This window comes from Mustelus asterias, chromosome 20 (genome assembly GCF_964213995.1).
Source record: "Mustelus asterias chromosome 20, sMusAst1.hap1.1, whole genome shotgun sequence".
Lineage (NCBI taxonomy): Eukaryota > Metazoa > Chordata > Chondrichthyes > Carcharhiniformes > Triakidae > Mustelus > Mustelus asterias.
In genome coordinates this window covers 43,176,971-43,195,279 of record NC_135820.1, presented here as the reverse complement: position 1 = coordinate 43,195,279, position 18,309 = coordinate 43,176,971, and the positions used below count along the sequence as shown (strand labels likewise).

The 18,309-nt window shown below is 38.4% G+C and overlaps 1 protein-coding gene across 5 annotated transcripts in view; it reads right to left on the bottom strand.

The window, feature by feature from the left end:
- adnpb (activity-dependent neuroprotector homeobox b) overlaps positions 1-18,309 on the bottom strand; it is a 39,583-nt gene that overhangs the window by 14,064 nt on the left and 7,210 nt on the right. The window contains exons 1-2 of one of the 5 annotated variants that reach the window (XM_078236454.1): positions 17,685-18,261; positions 3,636-3,683 (exon numbers count right to left, since the gene is read on the bottom strand). Coding sequence is in view for 1 of the 5 variants with exons in the window: in XM_078236450.1 (XP_078092576.1) it covers positions 3,636-3,681 (46 nt within the window). In the remaining 4 variants the exon portion in view is untranslated. Of the gene's footprint in view, positions 1-3,635; positions 3,684-8,715; positions 8,808-9,774; positions 9,897-17,683; positions 18,262-18,309 lie in introns of those variants that run through there. The other 4 variants (XM_078236453.1, XM_078236451.1, XM_078236450.1 and 1 more) reach the window with 4 other exon arrangements.

The following is an 18,309-nucleotide window of genomic DNA, read 5'->3' as shown; positions in this document are numbered from 1 at the left end:
ATCAGGCAAACTGGAGATTAGTCAGGAATTAAATATCCTGCTGTAAATTTTAATAAACTTGGCTACTGGCTTGTAAAATAAACACAATTCTAGCCATTTACCTACCTTTAAAATAACCAATTCAAGGATAGTAAGTCACAAAATGTTAAGTAAAATAAAACCTAGCATCATTGATGCAATTCAGAAACTAAACACACGCATTCGAAATAGTCCAAATCTGTTCACCCCTCTAATTGTGATTGCTGTATTTCCTCACCCCCTCATTAATCAGCTCTCGACTACAAAGAATTCAATGTATCCCAGTTTAGTGTCCCTTAGCACCTAACTGTGCAACCCCAAGGACTCTAAGAAACCAAGGCTTCAAATATCAGTTCTACCTGTGTTAAAATTTTGTACATCCTAATTTGTCCTATTTGAATTTTGTGGACTTTTGAGATTTTGAAATGTCTACGCTTAGCACTGCTGTTTTTTTACTGCTGATCAAGGACAGCAGTAAAAAAAAATACACAATAGAATTTCCAAATTCTGGAGAATACTGTTCTTAAAAATTACATCTTTTCTGTACAACAGATAGTTCTGTACTCCTAAATTAATTTAAATCTGCATAAAAGAATTGTGTTAATGTTTAAAACGTATTCATTATAGCAAAGCTACCACTGGAAACTGAAGTACACTATTCGGACCTGAACAGGCTGTATTCTAGTATGTGTCGAATGAGTTGATGCAAGTGTCTCTCTTGCAATGTATGGATGTTAGCCAGAATAAAATTGGCCTACTATGTGGTGGCCTCCAACAGCCTGACAAAATTCATTGTGTAGATTTGTGCATGAAAATCAATCATTTTGCTGAGGTAGCACAGAAATGTCACTACCTTTGAAACCAAAGGAAGTGTAAGCATTTTCAGGAGATAAGAGGAAAGGTTAGGAAATGTAAAATAAAACGTGGGGGGGGGGGGGGGAAACAATGGAATGCAGCATATTTATTGAAAATTGCATAAAGCATACCAAGTGTGGACCAAGTGAAATAGTAACAGAATTTTCCCCTCCCTCCTAGAAATACAAGTAAAGTTGCCATTGTCCCAGTTGATCATAGGCTGCTCTGCCCTTTGGGGGGGGGGGGGGGGGAAGGAGAGAAGAAGGGGGGAAAAAGACAGAACTGACTGATGGTGATTTAACCTGAGGATCACCACACCTCAGGCAAGGGTGAGAAGGCAGGGCCTTCATAATTGCAGCCAGGACAGGAATTGAACCTACGCTGTGCTGTTGGTATCACTCTGCATCACAAACCAGCCATCGAGTCAACTGAGCTAAACCAACTTCCCCTATAAGCCTTTTATATCCTAGAAATATAAGGCACATATCAATGCTCAGAAGAAAATGATTATAGTTTACTAAATTTAAAATTAAATTCTGCACCAAATAAAATCACTGGTGTACATTGTTCAGAATCAAATTTAGCAACCTGTAACCTTAAAAAAGGTTCCAAAAGAAATCCGGGAAATTATCGGCCAGTAAGTTTGACGTTGGTGGTGGGCAAGTTATTGGAAGGTGTGATAAGGGATAGGATCTACGAATATTTGGATAGACAGGGACTTATTAGGGAGAGTCAACATGGCTTTGTGCGTGGTAGGTCATGTTTGACCAATCTATTAGAGTTTTTCGAGGAGGTTACCAGGAAAGTGGATGAAGGGAAGGCGGTGGATGTTGTCTACCTGGATTTCAGCAAGGCCTTTGACAAGGTCCCTCATGGGAGGTTAGTTAGGAAGGTTCAGTCGCTAGGTATACATGGGGAGGTAGTAAATTGGATAAGACACTGGCTCAATGGAAGAAGCCAGAGTGTGGTTGTGGAGGATTGCTTCTCTGAGTGGAGGCCTGTGACTAGCGGTGTGCCGCAGGGATCGGTGTTGGGTCCATTGTTGTTTGTCATCTATATCAATGATCTGGATGATAATGTGGTCAATTGGATCAGCAAGTTTGCTGATGATACAAAGATTGGAGGTGTAGTGGACAGTGAGGAAGGTTTTCAAAGCTTGCAGAGGGATTTGGACCAACTAGTAAAATGGGCTGTAAAATGGCAAATGGAATTTAACGCAGACAAGTGTGAGATATTGCACTTTGGAAGGACAAACCAAAGAAGAACGTACTCGGTAAATGGTAGGACTCTGAAGAGTGCAGTTGAACAGAGGGATCTGGGAATACAGGTACAGAATTCCCTAAAAGTGACGTCACAGGTGGATAGGGTCGTAAAGAGTGCCTTTGGTACATTGGCCTTTATAAATCGGAGTATCGAGTATAAAAGTTGGAGTGTTATGGTAAGGTTATATAAGGCATTGGTGAGGCCGAATTTGGAGTATTGTGTACAGTTTTGGTCACCTAGTTACAGGAAGGATGTAAATAAGATTGAAAGAGTGCAGAGAAGGTTCACAAGGATGTTGCCGGGACTTGAGAAGCTGAGTTAGAGAGAGAGATTGAATAGGTTGGGACTTTATTCCCTGGAGCGTAGAAGATTGAGGGGAGATTTGATAGAGGTGTATAAGATTTTGATGGGTATAGATAGAGTGAATGCAAGCAGGCTTTTTCCGCTGAGGCTAGGGGAGAAAAAAAAACCAGAGGGCATGGGTTAAGGGTGAAAGGAGAAAAGTTTAAAGGGAATATTAGGGGGGGCTTCTTCACGCAGAGAGTGGTGGGAGTGTGGAATGAGCTGCCGGATAAAGTGGTAAATGCGGGGTCACTTTTAACATTTAAGAAAAACTTGGACGGGTTCATGGATGAGAGGGGTGTGGAGGGATATGGTCCAAGTGCAGGTCAGTGGGACTAGGCATAAAATGGTTCGGCACAGACAAGAAGGGCCAAAAGGCCTGTTTCTGAGCTGTAATTTTCTATGGTTCTATGGTAACGGCTAAAATCACTGTGTTCTGACATGTAGGCCACAATGATCCTAGGTTTGATAACGAGACTGTATGTCAGCTGTCTGATCTCAACAGGGGCAATGTGGATATTTTAATTAGCTTAAATATTCCAAGCAATTAAGATTTGGGGGGGGGGTGGGGGCGCAAAAAAGGCAGGCAGCCTTTCCAACCAGATTCCCCTGCTAGAAAGCATATGTAAAAAATGCACGAGGATGAGTTATAAGTTCCAGTTCAGATATGATGCTCACCAGTCAAATAGTCTGACATTTATGTTACGCATAAAGAACAACTACTTTGACAAGATACTGGAGGCGGCTATTACTTCAGGAAACATACCACACCATTCCAACAAATACTGGAAAATATTAATACTTTTATGACTGTTATAGACAGAAAAAATGTCTATTACACCAATTTTAAAACCTCATGAAAAGAACAAGGCAAACTTTGAAGTATACATTCAGGCCAAGTTTCCTGGAATTTAACCAAGGCTCAAATTTAAGGGGAACCTGAATGCCAATTACATTATGCTGAGAAGGAAAGCTGTAATTCGACAAACATTAATTAATAGGGAATGGCCACAAATCAAAGTTTCAAACTGCAGCTATTAAAGACATTTAGCTACTAGAAATTATAGAAGCTTTTTCCAATTAATTGAAATCATATGCATGCTCGGAGGTCACACGCATCAAATGTAGCCTGAAATTAAGAATGCAATATATCTCACCTGAACTTTTGTCCCCAGGTTTAAGAGTTTGCTGATGAGGGTATTTCTGTGGGAAATAAAAGTACAACTTTTGACTAATACTATTCAACTAAAAGTTGAACTTGCAGATGAGAAACACAAGACTTGAAAAAAAAAAGTTACAATGCCTTAGCCTCTGGGGAAATTTAAAATGAGTCCATAACAACTCAAAATTAGTGAGTGTGAGAACACTGATCAACAGCCATTAAACTGCAGGCAAGAGGAGTTAATGAATCAAGTTTGTCTATCAACTTTAATGCTATGCTGAACAGACAGAGGACGTTTCTGCATGTCAAAAAAATTGCTCTACTTTTTTCAAAGATGCATTTTTAGTGAGCTTACGTGGTATCTAACATGTTACACTGCCATTTTAAAGATCAAGCCTGCGGGATATGGTGGTGATGTCCACTCATCATCTCAGTTGAGTTTCAATACATTAACTAGAAGCCCAGTTGCTCATACATGAGTATACATGAATTCAAATGGGAGTCAACTGTAGCTCAAGCAATTGCTCTTTGGAAACATGTTTCAAAGTCCTAATGTGGTGCATTTATAATAAGAGTTCTAAGAAATGTAACTAAAGCTTTCATTTGGCCAAAATGAAAGATCCAGGGAACTACTTGAGGCTAAGTTGTGGCAAAAAAGGTTTCTAGTTGCAAAGGGAAAATACTCTTGCCACATCAATCTATCAGAAAGTCAATGATGCAAACAGGTGCATCCCTACTACATGGTTTTTATGGAAGGGAAATTTTGCACGAATCATTTCTGATTTCTTTTTAGGATGTAACAAGTAGAATACTAGATGTAATATGCTTGGATTTCCAAATGTATTTGATGTATCATACAAATGGCAAGCATACAAAGTAAGGGTTCATGGAGCTGGAGGCTTTATATTAGCATAGACATTGGATTGGTTGACAGGAAGCAGAAGATGAGGATAAATGGGATATTTTTAATTTGAAAGTCTGTAATTAGTGCTGGGGCCTCAGCTATTTACAAACTACTCTTGGTCTCAAGCTTGCTGATATAAAGCTAGATGGGAATGTAAGCTGTGAGGAGGTCAGAGACTGCAAAGAGATAGACATAATATGGGGAAGTGAAGTTATTCTTTTTAAAAGGCTTGAGTTTTGTAAATTTGACTGGTCAGGGTGTACTCATACAAGAAGCTTAAAGTTAGCATGCAGGTACAGCAAAGTTATTAGGAAGGCAAATGGCATTTGACCTTTGTCACAAGGGGATTGGTCTGATGAAATTGGTGAAAGGTCACAGACTTGAAACATCAACTCCCCTTCTTTCTCCACAGATCCTGCCTGACCCGAGTATTTCCAGCATTTTCTGTTTTTAATTTATAAAGGTTGGATTCAGAAACTAATTTCATAATGGAAAACAGGGAGAACAGTGAAATGTTGGAGTGATGAACATAATCTAATTACATTGAAATTTTATAAACTGAATGAATTGGGTAGTTAACAATATTCATTTATCCACCCCCCCCCCCCCAATTAACTTCATTTGGATGTAGTGCAAGAGGATACCTCTTTTGGGAATCATGGAAGGAGTTTTAAAACCCCTTGACCATGATATGCTATCTTTGTAGCCAAATCCTAACATGTGGAATGTGCCAGAATTACTTCACATAGCAAGTATGTAAATATTATGGAAGTCCTATTTAAAAAGGCAGACTTAATTCCGATTCATCATACAATTTGATCCACTTGTCACCATAAACAGAAAACAGGTTCCTAAAATTGCACTCCCATAAACACTGTCTCAAAGGCAGGTCACAAAACTAGGCCAATTTAGATGTACACTAATAGTTATCAGTATAAAATGTTGAGCCAGGTTTAGATCTGTAAACAACTCATTGCGCACATTAGATGATGTATAGATAGGCATGCAGACTTAGATGCACTAGTGGAGCTGCTCAGTGGTGTAAATAGAATTATATAAAATCAGAACCAGTGCATTCAATATAATGCCCAGATTAGAAGATTAGGTCTTAGTACCAACATGTAAAGCTCAAAAAGTACATTTTCTTAAAGAAAATAGTCATTTATTAATTAATGCATAATTCCCAAAGCTTTAGCTAGTCACTTACAAGGACAAATTTCAAGTAAAAATGGTTCCATTGATAAATTGGTGTCCCAGTCAATACCCATGAATTGTCTTCCAAGTCTCATCACCAAATCAGCACCATCACTATCAAAGTCAAGTTTCAACTTTTAGTATGGAACAAACTGATGCAATCATTGAGCAATTAATCACTTGTTCCTCTAGTTGTCAACTTTATATATGGGCCATTTTTCCTCAATCATTCATCCAGTATCATATATTTTATAATCAAGCAATGTTTTCAAATGAAGTTCTTTCTTTGGTTTCATTTCATGTGTCATTTTTCTTAAAAGAACATTCACAGTCCTATCTGTATTGCCTGGCACTCCAAGCACAGAACACTTTTAGGAGTTTATGTTCATTCCACTTGATCAGTCAAGTTGCCCATTTTAAATTTCAAATAAGGCCCAAAAGTTCACTGTCCATTTCCATTAACTAGTGCATTCACCATGGCAATGCCTCCACTAGTGCCCACTTGCCAGCCAATCAGCACCCTCTTCTCAAAGTTGTTTCCCCTACAATTGTATTTTTGAGATTGTTCTGATGAGTCCAAGATGAAAAGCTTCAACAATTTTTTTTCCAGTAAAATACTGTGTGGATACTTGTCGAGAAGACTGATTTCTATACCCTTTGTTTAAAAAGAAAACACTGCATCATAGCACAATGATATACAAAGTTTAACTGAAAGTGAAAGTAAAACTTAAATATCTACGGACTACTCTGCGCTATAGTTATGAGAGTGTGACCAACTCCACAAGCCCTATTCCTAAAGGTGCTTTTAACTTTTTGCTGTTTTCTTTTCCCTCAACGTGGGGCAACTTACAATTGCCTCTTTTATTCCCATATCGTTTCCGTTCACATTGCTGCAATAAGGAATGGAACTTTTCATCTTAAAGAAATGTACTTTTGGGAGAAATACCAAACTTGGCATTGACTTGAATTATACTTCAGAATTATCAAAGACTTGAGGCTTGAAATTTATAGTTAGATATACCAGTGTTGCTGGTGAGTGAGAAGTATTATTTTACTACTTGCCAAAGCTATAAATGATTGCTCAAACAGAATCTTACGTCCTTCCTTACAGTTAAAGCCAAAAAAGATTACAAAGGTTATGCCAAAAATGGTTGTGTGGGGTAAAGGAAGAACCCTAGTAAAGAGTTACATGCCTTAGAGAAGCTACGCAGCTAGCATTTTGAGGTACATGCTGAAACATAACAGCTTGGCTTCCTCCTACTTTTGAGCTCTTTGTATTAGCCATCCCAATGAAGTAGTCTAAGAAAAGTCATATCTGGCTGCTCTTGTTCTCCTCGCATAATGAAATAAGATCTCAAGCAACCACTTGTTCATTGTTCCTATCTTTCTTACCCACGTCACAAAATTAACCCATTAACTTAAATTCGGTGTACTCAATAATGACATCACCAGTTTACTTTCTTTGCAGTTCCCTTGCAAAGATTAATATCCAGCTAAAACCTTAAACAATCACTCCTTTGATATTCCACAGCAAAACTAGTCAATTTATTAATTGACGAGTGCAACACACCAACCGCACCCTGTCCCCCACCTCAGTTTACTTACACAATACTTTGGCGATCTCAAAACTAACAAATATTCTATTGGCACAAAAGCAAGACCATTTACTTAATAGGACACTGGTTTAGAATGATCTGGAACAAATGGAACTTGCACTGTCTTCCCTCAATACCAAGAGTTGATGTGCAGGATTATTTAATAATATTACCTTGTTGAGGTAACTATTTGAAAAAGGCTTGAATGGATAGAGTAGAATGGAATTAGACTAATTATCTTATTTTGAGGGGAAATGCCAAAGTCTTGGAAGTGATAAATGGCCTGTTTTTGCAGAGTAAATTTTAGATCATTCATATTATATATGCGCATGCAACAGACCTGTCACTATATATTTTTAAAAACATAATCAAACACACGATGAAAGAATTTCCCACATTCAACTAGTCACTAAATGCCAATATAAGGAGCCGAGTTTTTACTTGTGCTATTTTAGATGCCATTTTTAAAACGTGAAATTCAAATGAGCACAATTCAGAATCTTTGAAATGGTGGAAATAGAATGAGATCTTAAAAGTCAGGTTTTCTCAAGGATCTGTCCCTTCCATTTATATGCGGCTGGTGATATTCACAAACTTTGCTTGCACATGTACACTGCTTGTGTCCACCACTACCAACATCCAGTCTTGGATGGGCAATACATTCTTCCAGCAACACCAAAAAAGATCAAAGTCACTAACTGCAAGGCATTCCCTACTTTCATCACTGACTTGTCATCCTGGTCATAGACTAAACCAGACTGTTTGCCACTCATCTTGTTTCACCACAAACTGAAATTCTAATATCATTTACTTCCATCTCAGGCAAGTGTCTAGCTCTACCTCCACCATTTACTGCTACAATCTTCATTCATGCTTTGCCACCTCCAGACTCTCAGCCAACCTCCATTTCCACACACTAAACTTCAGCTGATAAAAATCATTACATATAATCTATATCATGTTAAGTCACTCTCATCTACCATCCCCATCCTTACTAACGTACATTAGCTCCCAGCTCAAACCTTAAATTATAAATCATTTCCCTTCCATTTACGGATTCCTCTATGCCATTGCCCCTCTAACATCCATTATTCAATAATTTATCAGCACTCACTAGCCAACACCCTTGCCCCTCTATCAAGTTTGAGCCATTGGCTGCTTAGATCCCACTCTCTAATTCATTTCCTGTCCTATTAACATTTTTCCTTAAAAACTTACTTCAACCAAACTTTTGGTCGCACTTCTTAATCTCTGAGATTTTTTATGTGAGATATTTGTAGCATGCAAATTATAACAAACCATCTATCTGGTAATATTAAGCAGTTTTCACATATGTTAAACAGTGGTCAGAAGTCAAAGATTTAGGAATAAATAGAAAATACCTTTCCTAAGTAAACCAAATTACAACGTTACCCAGCATGGCATTCAAACCGATAGCTGTAAATACAGAGAATCTTGGACTCCAATTGTTCACAAAGAGTTTGGAAAATGACAAGCTGAACCGTGCTGTGTAAAGACCAGAACAAAAGAACTATCATAAGACATGAATGAATGAATTATTTTTCGTTGCCCTAAAAAGCAGCTCTGGAATTACCAATGTATATTTGGAAGCACGTTACCCCTTTATCAATCTCAACATTCCACATCACTAACCAATTGATAAAATGTATTGTTTGAACTCAATTGTCTGCACAATCACATATAATAAGCAAGTAATGAACTGCAAAAAAATTAATTTCATAAAGCAATCACATATAGCTTTGCTGATCTTCAGAGAGATGCTGGCTTATGCTCACATTTTCACAATGTATACATACCAACCATTTTTGAATTGTGTTATTAGAAATTGTTTCACAAATCATCCTATTCAGCAAGTTTCCATTTTTTTCATGCCAATAGCAAAAATGAAAACATTTAAAGAAATTTTGCTTGCATGGTTGAGTTTGAATCAGTATACCCCTAATTCTAAAACAATAATTCTAATGCAGAAGCCTATTGGAAAACTTTGCTAAAACAAAATATTTCATAAATTGATCAGGATTAAATCCAAGAAATGATGGTTGAAGACTCTGAGCTATCTTAGCCAAAAAAAAAATTCAAGTTTACAATTGGTGCCATTATCTACAATTTATATAGATAACTTCAATCTGCCATCCTGTCTCAGGAACAAGATCATTCGAACTTGTATGCTGTCTCATATAAAGTTGATGCATACATAGAATAGAAAAAAAAATTCTCTCATTAAGAGCAGCTTGCTTACCCACCCTCAAATTAGACATCTATTGATACAACGGATGTCCTTCAGAATTATTTTGCCTATGCGTAACACAATGGCAGATTTTGGGAAAAAATAGTTACTTATAGACTACACAATTTAATAACTTAATGCATAAGGATTTATTCTATAAGCAGCAGTATCAGGAGAAAAATGATTTACTTACATGTTAAAAGACTTTTTTCATGTACAAGTAAATAAATATCAGCTTTAATGCTTGAACTGCAATCAAATCTGACCACTCAATTACAAAAAAATCTTCTTCCACCCTCCGCTGCAGAAAATGTCTGGATACCCACTCTGAAAGGGAACACAGAGATTTTTTCCTAGTTTTTATATTATTACTCAACCAAGCAACCCAGTGAAAACAGCGGCGGTCAAGTCTGGTATGAAATTTTTGTTTTGTTCCTTCATGGGATGTGGACATTGCTGGTTGGGCCAGCATTTATCGCCCAACTTTAATTCCCCTTAAATTGAGTGGTTTGCTAGGCCATTTAAGAGTTGATTGTTGTCACCTGGATCACTAATGAAATCTGCTGTCTTTACCTGGCCTGGAGTCACATATAGGCCAAACCAAGTAAAGACAGCAGATTTCCATCCCTAAAAGGACATTAGTGAACTAGATGGGTTTTTTTGCAGTCATCAATAATCTTCTAATCCCAGATTCTTTTAAAAATTGAATTCAAATTTCACCACCTGTCATGGTGGGATCCGACTCCAGGTTCCCGGAGGATTACCAGTCCAGTGACAATTCCACCATGCCACCACTTCCCGATTGCTAAATCAGATTATTGATCATTGGATTGCATGTCGAATCAGCTAATTACAGCACCATTTTGTTCCAAAGGAACTACACTGCCAGGTGAAGCAATGATCCAAAGTCAAAAATGTGGATATCAACTATTTTCACAGTACCTGTTGTTTGATACTCAATGCCTTTCATGCTTTCCCCAATTGCTTTAAAGTTACAGTTTTCACTCGAGTACTGGTACTTCAGCAAAACAATATACAGGACACAATGATTTTTCATGTCAAAGAAAAAAGTACATGTGAGCAAGAATTTAAACAATTCTTTCTAACCTTAAGTCATCACAACCATGATTTTGTTAAAATATATGCAGTTAATAGAATTTTAATTCATAAAAATGCTTTGTATAACTAACCTGAAGGTTAGCATAACAAGCTTTGACTGGATAAAATCCTTTTATGGAACATGGGTGTTGCTGGCATGGCCAGCATTTGTTGCCCATCCCTAATTGCCCTCGAGCTGAGTAACGTGCTGGACCATTTCAAAGGGCAGTTCAGAGTCAATCACATTGCAGTAGGTCTGGAGTCATATGCCAGTCAGAGTGGGTAAGGATGCACGGTTCCTTCCCTAAAGAAAATAAGTGAACCAGATGGCATTTTACATCAATCAATGATAATTATCATGGTCACCACAATGGAGACTGGCTTTACATTTCAGATACATTAAATGAATTTATATTCCATCAGCTCCTGTGGTGGGAATTGAACCCATGTCCCCAGAGCAAATAGTCTTGACTTCTAGGTTACTAGTCCAGTGCAGTAAGAAGTCTCACAACACCAGGTTAAAGTCCAACAGGTTTATTTGGTAGCATAAGCTTTTGGAGCGTGAACAACTCTTCACTCACCTGAAGGAACAACACTCCAAAAACTTGTGCTACCAAATAAACCTGTTGGACTTTAACCTGGTGTTGTGCGACTTCTTACTGTGCTTACCCCAGTCCAACGCTGGCATCTCCACATCATTACTAGTCCAGTGACATTACCATTAGGCACATCTCCCCATTACGGTATTACAAAAAGAAAAACTGAGGGGTTTACAAAATGGTACAGTCATCTTCATTTGTACATCTACTAAAAGCCACGGTATTAAATTTATCAAAGTCAACAGGACATTGTCACCATTCTTTATGTCTAAACCAATATATTTCCAAACCTGAGCTTTTAATATTGTCCCATCCTGGTTTTAAATTACAATCATTTTGTTCATACTAAAGCCAACACAAGTAGCAATTGGAGCAAGAAAGAAATAAACACTTTGCTTAAGTTCATACTCACATGTACTTGTTCAATATGTGCCCTAATTTAGGACCATGGCACGAGACTAAACTCAGTTCAAAATAACATGACTGAGCTTCTAAACAATGTTGTTTTATCATGAATCATTTACAAAACAATTGGGGGTTTCAGGTCCAGGATATTGGAACTGTCAACTCATTGCAATCACACCTGTCCCATCAATTTCTTTGTATTATTTCTGCAAACTTCATTTTATGCAATTTTGCAAAAGAAAAACATATTCAATACACAGTGGATGTTGTTTATTATACCAGTTTTTGCTATTACCACTTTTTCCACTATTCCAATCTCTCCTTCATGCATATCCAATTCATTTGATGTCACTGCAAATTCCTTTAATTCTTCCCCAAACATCACACAAGTTAGAAGAAACTATCCAATTGTATGTGATTGTCCCAAACTGCAATGATGGAAATATTAAAGGAGACATGCAAGACTGTTACCAGCAATACGTCAAACAATCCACCAATGTTGTATTACAGTTAAGGCCAATAGCCACATGCAGGCACTTTCCTTTAAAGTTCACTGTATAATGATCGAGTGCAGGAGCATCAGTGAAGTACAATCTCAGCCTTGCTAGACTTGCATAGCCAGACATAAACCAAAATAATTTCCTAGAAAGTAATCAACAACAGGAACTCTGCCCAATAATTTCCAACCCTTAGCTGGAGCAGTTAGGAAAGCTAAAAGTCACTCATGCTGCAGTACCAGATGAGATTATAAAGCAGGGGCTTCAGCCCTAAAAGTACAAATCTACAATGTCAATTTTTTGTCACTGCGTTCCACATGACACCTTTCCTTTAGTTAGCAGTGACTCGGCCATTGTCAATCATTATGCTTAAGGTCACAGAAGTTTTCAAGCTCTGAGGGAACACAAATGCGCAATAACCACATGCCCTGAAGCAACTAACTTTCACATTCAAAGTCTGGCAAAGTTAGTATGACACACAACCACACAATGCATATAATTTTAAAAGGTGCAAACGGTCATAATTTATTTAAACATATTTAGATATTTCCATTTACAGATGAAGCAAGAAAGTTTCCTCTGCTATGCGTGTCAAATAATAAAAGGATATTATAAAATCTTTCCTGTTAAGAGGGATTTAAATGCTTCAAGTTCAATTAAAGCAGACTGCAAATTATAGTGACAATATACAAAACACACCACCTAATGCTTTTCACTTGGAATAACTTCTTCACAGCTAATTATTACTGGTAACTTTTAAAATTTTCATTTTCTAATAACTATCAATCCTGATTAGTTTTATAACGGAATACCTCCACCCCATTCCAAATTAACAATTCTCCCAATAAAGAACTTGTAAAACCAGTTATCTGCAACCTATGCACATTACAGATTCCACTAAGTTAGAAAGTATTCACATTCTAACTTTCAAAACCAGCACCTGTCAATTTCACTGCTAAATTTAATGCTAATATGCATTTAGACCACCGAGCTTGGTATATTTAGTCAAAGAACTTAAGATGTTGAATGAATTCTTCACATGGACAGTACGGCTGGTCTAACAAATCCAAGTTGCGCTAGAATTATATTCTACTATAGGAGACTGTTTTAAATTTACAGATCACAAGCTCTTTAAAAGAATTGGACAAATTCACCCACTAGAGAAGCAATGCATCAACTGTTTGGTATCAAATCTTGCACCTTTCTGAAGAATTTCCCCTTTGATGCTGGAAATAATATTACAGTAATTTCACCTTGCCACAAGTGAAAGGGAAAACCTCACTGTTATGGTGAATCATATTTTGATTACTGCACACTGCAGTGTTGACTGTTAAGAGGCAGAAGCACCATATAGAAACATGCAATAATCAAGGTTTTTTTGAGAAATAATTGTTTTACTTCAGCGTCACCAAGAAGTTAACATCCAGATTTTCCACACATTTGCAGTTAATGTACTCTTTTAATTATCCCCATGGTGAAAATTAGAAGTTATTTGAGAAGTAGAAATTTACTAGTCAAAGGGTGAGAACATGGTTTGAATTTAATTTTAGGTTTTAAAAAAGGAAGTCAATTTATTTAAAAAGTTTTCAATATATTTACCTAAGTAAGCTTTGAGGCACTAACAATGAATTCTCGCATCAAGGCGAAAGTCCCATGCTAAGGCTGTGAGCTCATCTGATGCTTGAAAATCTCATCAGAAGTCAATCTGATTACATCAATGGGAACATCTGGTTAATCAAAGTGATAAATTGTTTTATCTAGCGGGGTTCATGTTTCAATCAATATACACCTGGTCCAAAAAAATCTCAGGAAACAATTCTTTAAAGTATGCCACCAAAAATAGTTAAAGGACTTGTAGCAAAATAGGCTAAATGAAAAACTTCATATTTAAAATTGATTATAGTAGCATAAATATAATGTTACAAGAGTAAAACTTATCCCAACACCAGAATGACGGCTTTCTTTTTGTATATTAGTATTTGTTTTGCCACCACAAACTTCAATCTGTAAACCAACGAATCAGGGACATTGGACTACTGGTAGCTCCAGGGAATTGCAATGGTTAAAAGTAATGCATACATGGAATTTTAGAATTAGCTCTTCAGCCCCCTAATGGTTCAGCTGGTAAAGTAGTGTGACGGAGCTATACAGGCTCAAGGTATCTCAGGTTTGACCACAAATATGCGCCAAGTTAGCTATTCTCCACCAGGCATTACAGTTATTAAAAACCCAAAGGGAGGGCAAAAAAAACCAGGCAGTGGTGAGGAGAGGTAATTGACAAAATCACTGGTTACCTAGTAATCCTTGCCGGCAAGTTATCAGGTGTCAATATGATCAGGTTTAGTTATGAAACCCCAGCCAAATAACCTGCTAAGTTCATTGTGAAATAACCACTTGGGCTAAATACTAAAGGGCAGCAAACCATCTCGCATCATATGTCAAAAGAGAACAGCAGAAAATACAGATCTACCTCCCATCGTACATTTTCAGAATACAATTTTCTCTACAATAACTACATTGTAACAACTGAAACACAGAGCTCACAATGCATTCATACAGGAGGAAAATAAAGTACAGGGAGATTGTGGGCATCAATACTGAAAATGGATCTTATATTGGAGGCAACTGGCAACCCGAGATTCACTCCAAAACCCTAACATGTTTGATCCAAGATAACATACACACTATTTGTCTTCATGCAGCCCAAAAATGAGATTCAAGACATTTGATTTTTGCTATGAAAAAAGGTTTCATATACATACATGGCAGTGGTGTGCGACAGATCAATCAGGTACTTGAATTTCTGTGGCAACGTGCACGTTCCATCCTGGAAATATGGATAATGCTGGTAGAGGCTCCAACTTTCTTTCCATCACATGGCTGACCAGAAATCTCTTCTGGTCTTACCGCCTGCCATTGGTATACACAAAGGATTTGCAGGTTGATAATCAACCTGTTAAGGCTACATTATGAACAAACTTTCCTCGGCCGTCAATTATGGGGTGGGAGTCAAACCAGTGTTTGACTCAAGAGGCAGGGGCGCATAATTTAGATTTTGCTTAAGTGAAGAGAACTAATGTTACTGGATGCATGAATCTAAATAACATTTTCTGTTAAAGACTAAATATTTTATCCTATTCAAGACAAGGGTGTCATCTGAACAATTTCCCAGCAATGCCGTTTATAGAGTTCACCATTAGAAACACAATCTTCAGTCAAGATGCATAACAGAAATCTGAATGTTAACTTCTTGGTGACGCTCAAAACACCTTGATTATTGCATGTTTCTATATGGTGCTTCTGCCTCTTAATAGTCAACACTGCAGTGTGCAGTAATCAAAATATGATTCACCATAACAGGGTGAAGTTTTCCCTTTCACTTGAAGCAAGGTGAAATTACTGTAATATTATTTCCAGCATCAAAGGGGAAATTCTTCAGAAAGGTGCAAGATTTGATACCAAACAGTTGATTACTCCCCAACAAAATAGGAATCGCAGTATCCCACTAAGCCAATTAATATTTATTCTCACAATCACCTTCTGAAACATCCAACTCAAACCACCATGACACCACTTGGGATCATCATCAACAGAACCAAATCCTTGGCTGAGTTGACACCTCACTCCAAACACTACTTGGCTTAGCCATCCTGTAAGTAATGGCCAAACAGTTAGCTTCATACTTACCACCATTTTTCACCAATGCACTTTGTTCACACTGGTTGCTTCAAAATGCATTTAGTTACAAAAAAATCATGGGTTTTATCAAATATCATAGATATAGCAATGGAAACATACATTTGACAAAATAACTAAAGCAACTGTATTGCACATGTATTATCCCAGTTTGCGTTTTGTATGTAACCCAAAGTCTTCAGTCACCGCATTCAGCCCCTAAGCTACAGGTGGCGCTGTACTGGGAGCGTCAGCATTTTTCTAATGGAGCATTTCTTTTAGCAACAGCTCCTCATTCTGCAACTGAAGCCTCCAAACTAGCCTCTGAAGAGCGCCTCCTGCTGCACCGAATATTGATTTTCATTCTCTGCATGGCTGCACTACAACATGGGTGGGGGCGGCTGTGCACGCAAGAAATGGAAAAATGTTTTGCCATCAGCTTATGATACATAAATCAAGAATCACATCAACTTAAATTTATTTGAAAAATGCATTTTAACACAAGGACTAGAAAAAAGCATCAAAACCATTTTATTTGATGCAAAATAGTTCGAAATGTATTTTCCTGCATTTCGGCGTCGTGGTTTGCAACACAATGGGCATGATAACACTTGGGTCCTGATAAGATTTCTCCAAAGAACACGTGCCAAACATTTCTACTTAAGCAATTACAAAACTGGGAATCCCTAAATCTATTCATGTCTGCAGTGGAGCAGTACTCGCGCCATTTTACAGCAACGTCACAGCCGGCAACCGGTCCAGAGGTGTACATTTTAACATTATCTTCATTAACTTATCCCATCCCCAATATTATCAGCATAAAATATCCAGAACGGTCACCGAGTGGAGCCACTGTATGTGAATTAACAAATAAATTAAATCTCAGTTTCCATCCACCCCGTCTTCTGTCTAGGGCGTTTCTTGCTGTCTGGATTGGTTGAGCATGCTGTCTAAAGACCACAGAGCACTAGAAAAGGTATTGAGCAAATGTGTAAACAAATCTTCGATCAGATTCGCGACTGATGGCACACACCGAGTAGCCGGCGACAATTCCTTATTTTACATTTCAGGCATCCGAAGAAGCGACGATTTTGAAGGGGCTCGAAATGATCAGAACTAATTTACCAGTGGATCAAACAATCCCTAAAACGTAAAAAAAGGACTCTTCTCAGAGAAAAAAAAAATCCCCCAAATGCCTCGATCCATTACTCTCAGGTAATATTGTATTCCGCGATTAGGAAAGGTAACACTAACATCGATTGGGTGACGATCTATCCACATATGCATCAAATCGATACATAGTAAAATTATACTAATATCTGAACCCGCACCTAGCTTTTGAAGAACAATGAGCACAAAATGATCGACTACATTGACGAAATGATGGGTTAGTGCAAACTAATTTCTCCTGGCAAATTTGTGCCTTTGTCAGACAGATTCGGCGAAATAAGAGAGGAGGGGGATTGAGGGAGAGGAGGGGGATTGAGGGGGAGGGGGGGTGGTGAAGAGAATAAAAATCCGGGCGTCCGTGTATTTTTAATCATGCAAATGGGCAACACACAAAATAGGATAAAGCAATCGTTGCAGATGGATCTCTACCTTGCTCGGGTCGATGCATCTTTTAAGCAATCGGCACTTTCATACATGGACAAAGATAAAGGGAGAACAACTACTCGCATGCAACATTTGCTCCAGGTTTTTTTTCCTTCTCCCACCCAGTTTTTTTTGGCAAAAATGTGAACGGGATTTCCCCCTCCCCTCCCCTCAATTTTGTACAAGATCTCGGTAGCGGACTCGAGGAGGAAGAAAAATAATGAAATGCTCTCACCTTTTTTTTTGTTTTGTATTTTGCTTTCTGTCTTTTTTTTAGCCCTCCCTCCTCTCTCTCTATTTTGGTTTAATTGTTCAGTTGAAGCGCGAGCCGCCCGCTCGGCCGAGCCGGCAGCAGAGAGAGAGAGAGAGAAGAGCGCGAGCCGCAAACAAAGGGCCTCCTCCTCCTGCCGCCGCTTCAATCTCCTCCTCACATCAAACCCCGAGCGGCGGCCGCGGCGGGCGGTGCTTCCAGCGCTGACTGGAAGAGGGAGCTCTTTATACAGAGAGAGGGAGAGGAGGGGGAGGAGAGGGGAAAGAGAGAGAGGAAAAAAAAGACAACTGAAGGCCACCGAACAGAACCAGCTTCTGGAATAAAACAGGAGCTTGGTGGTGGTGGTAGGGGGGAGCGAGAGAGAGAAGAAAACTTCAACCGACCGAGCCAACTTTTTTTTCCCCCGGTCGAAAACTTTCTGAGGCGCAAACCCCCGAAGGGAGGGAGAAAGAAAGAAGGAAGGAAGGGGGCGGCGGCGGCGGTGAAAAATTTCAATTGCTTTCGGACAATAATTCACTGAGCCTTCCCTGGCCAAAATGGCGTCCGAGAAAGAACGGAAGTGACGTGTGCGCCTTATTTGCATAGGGACT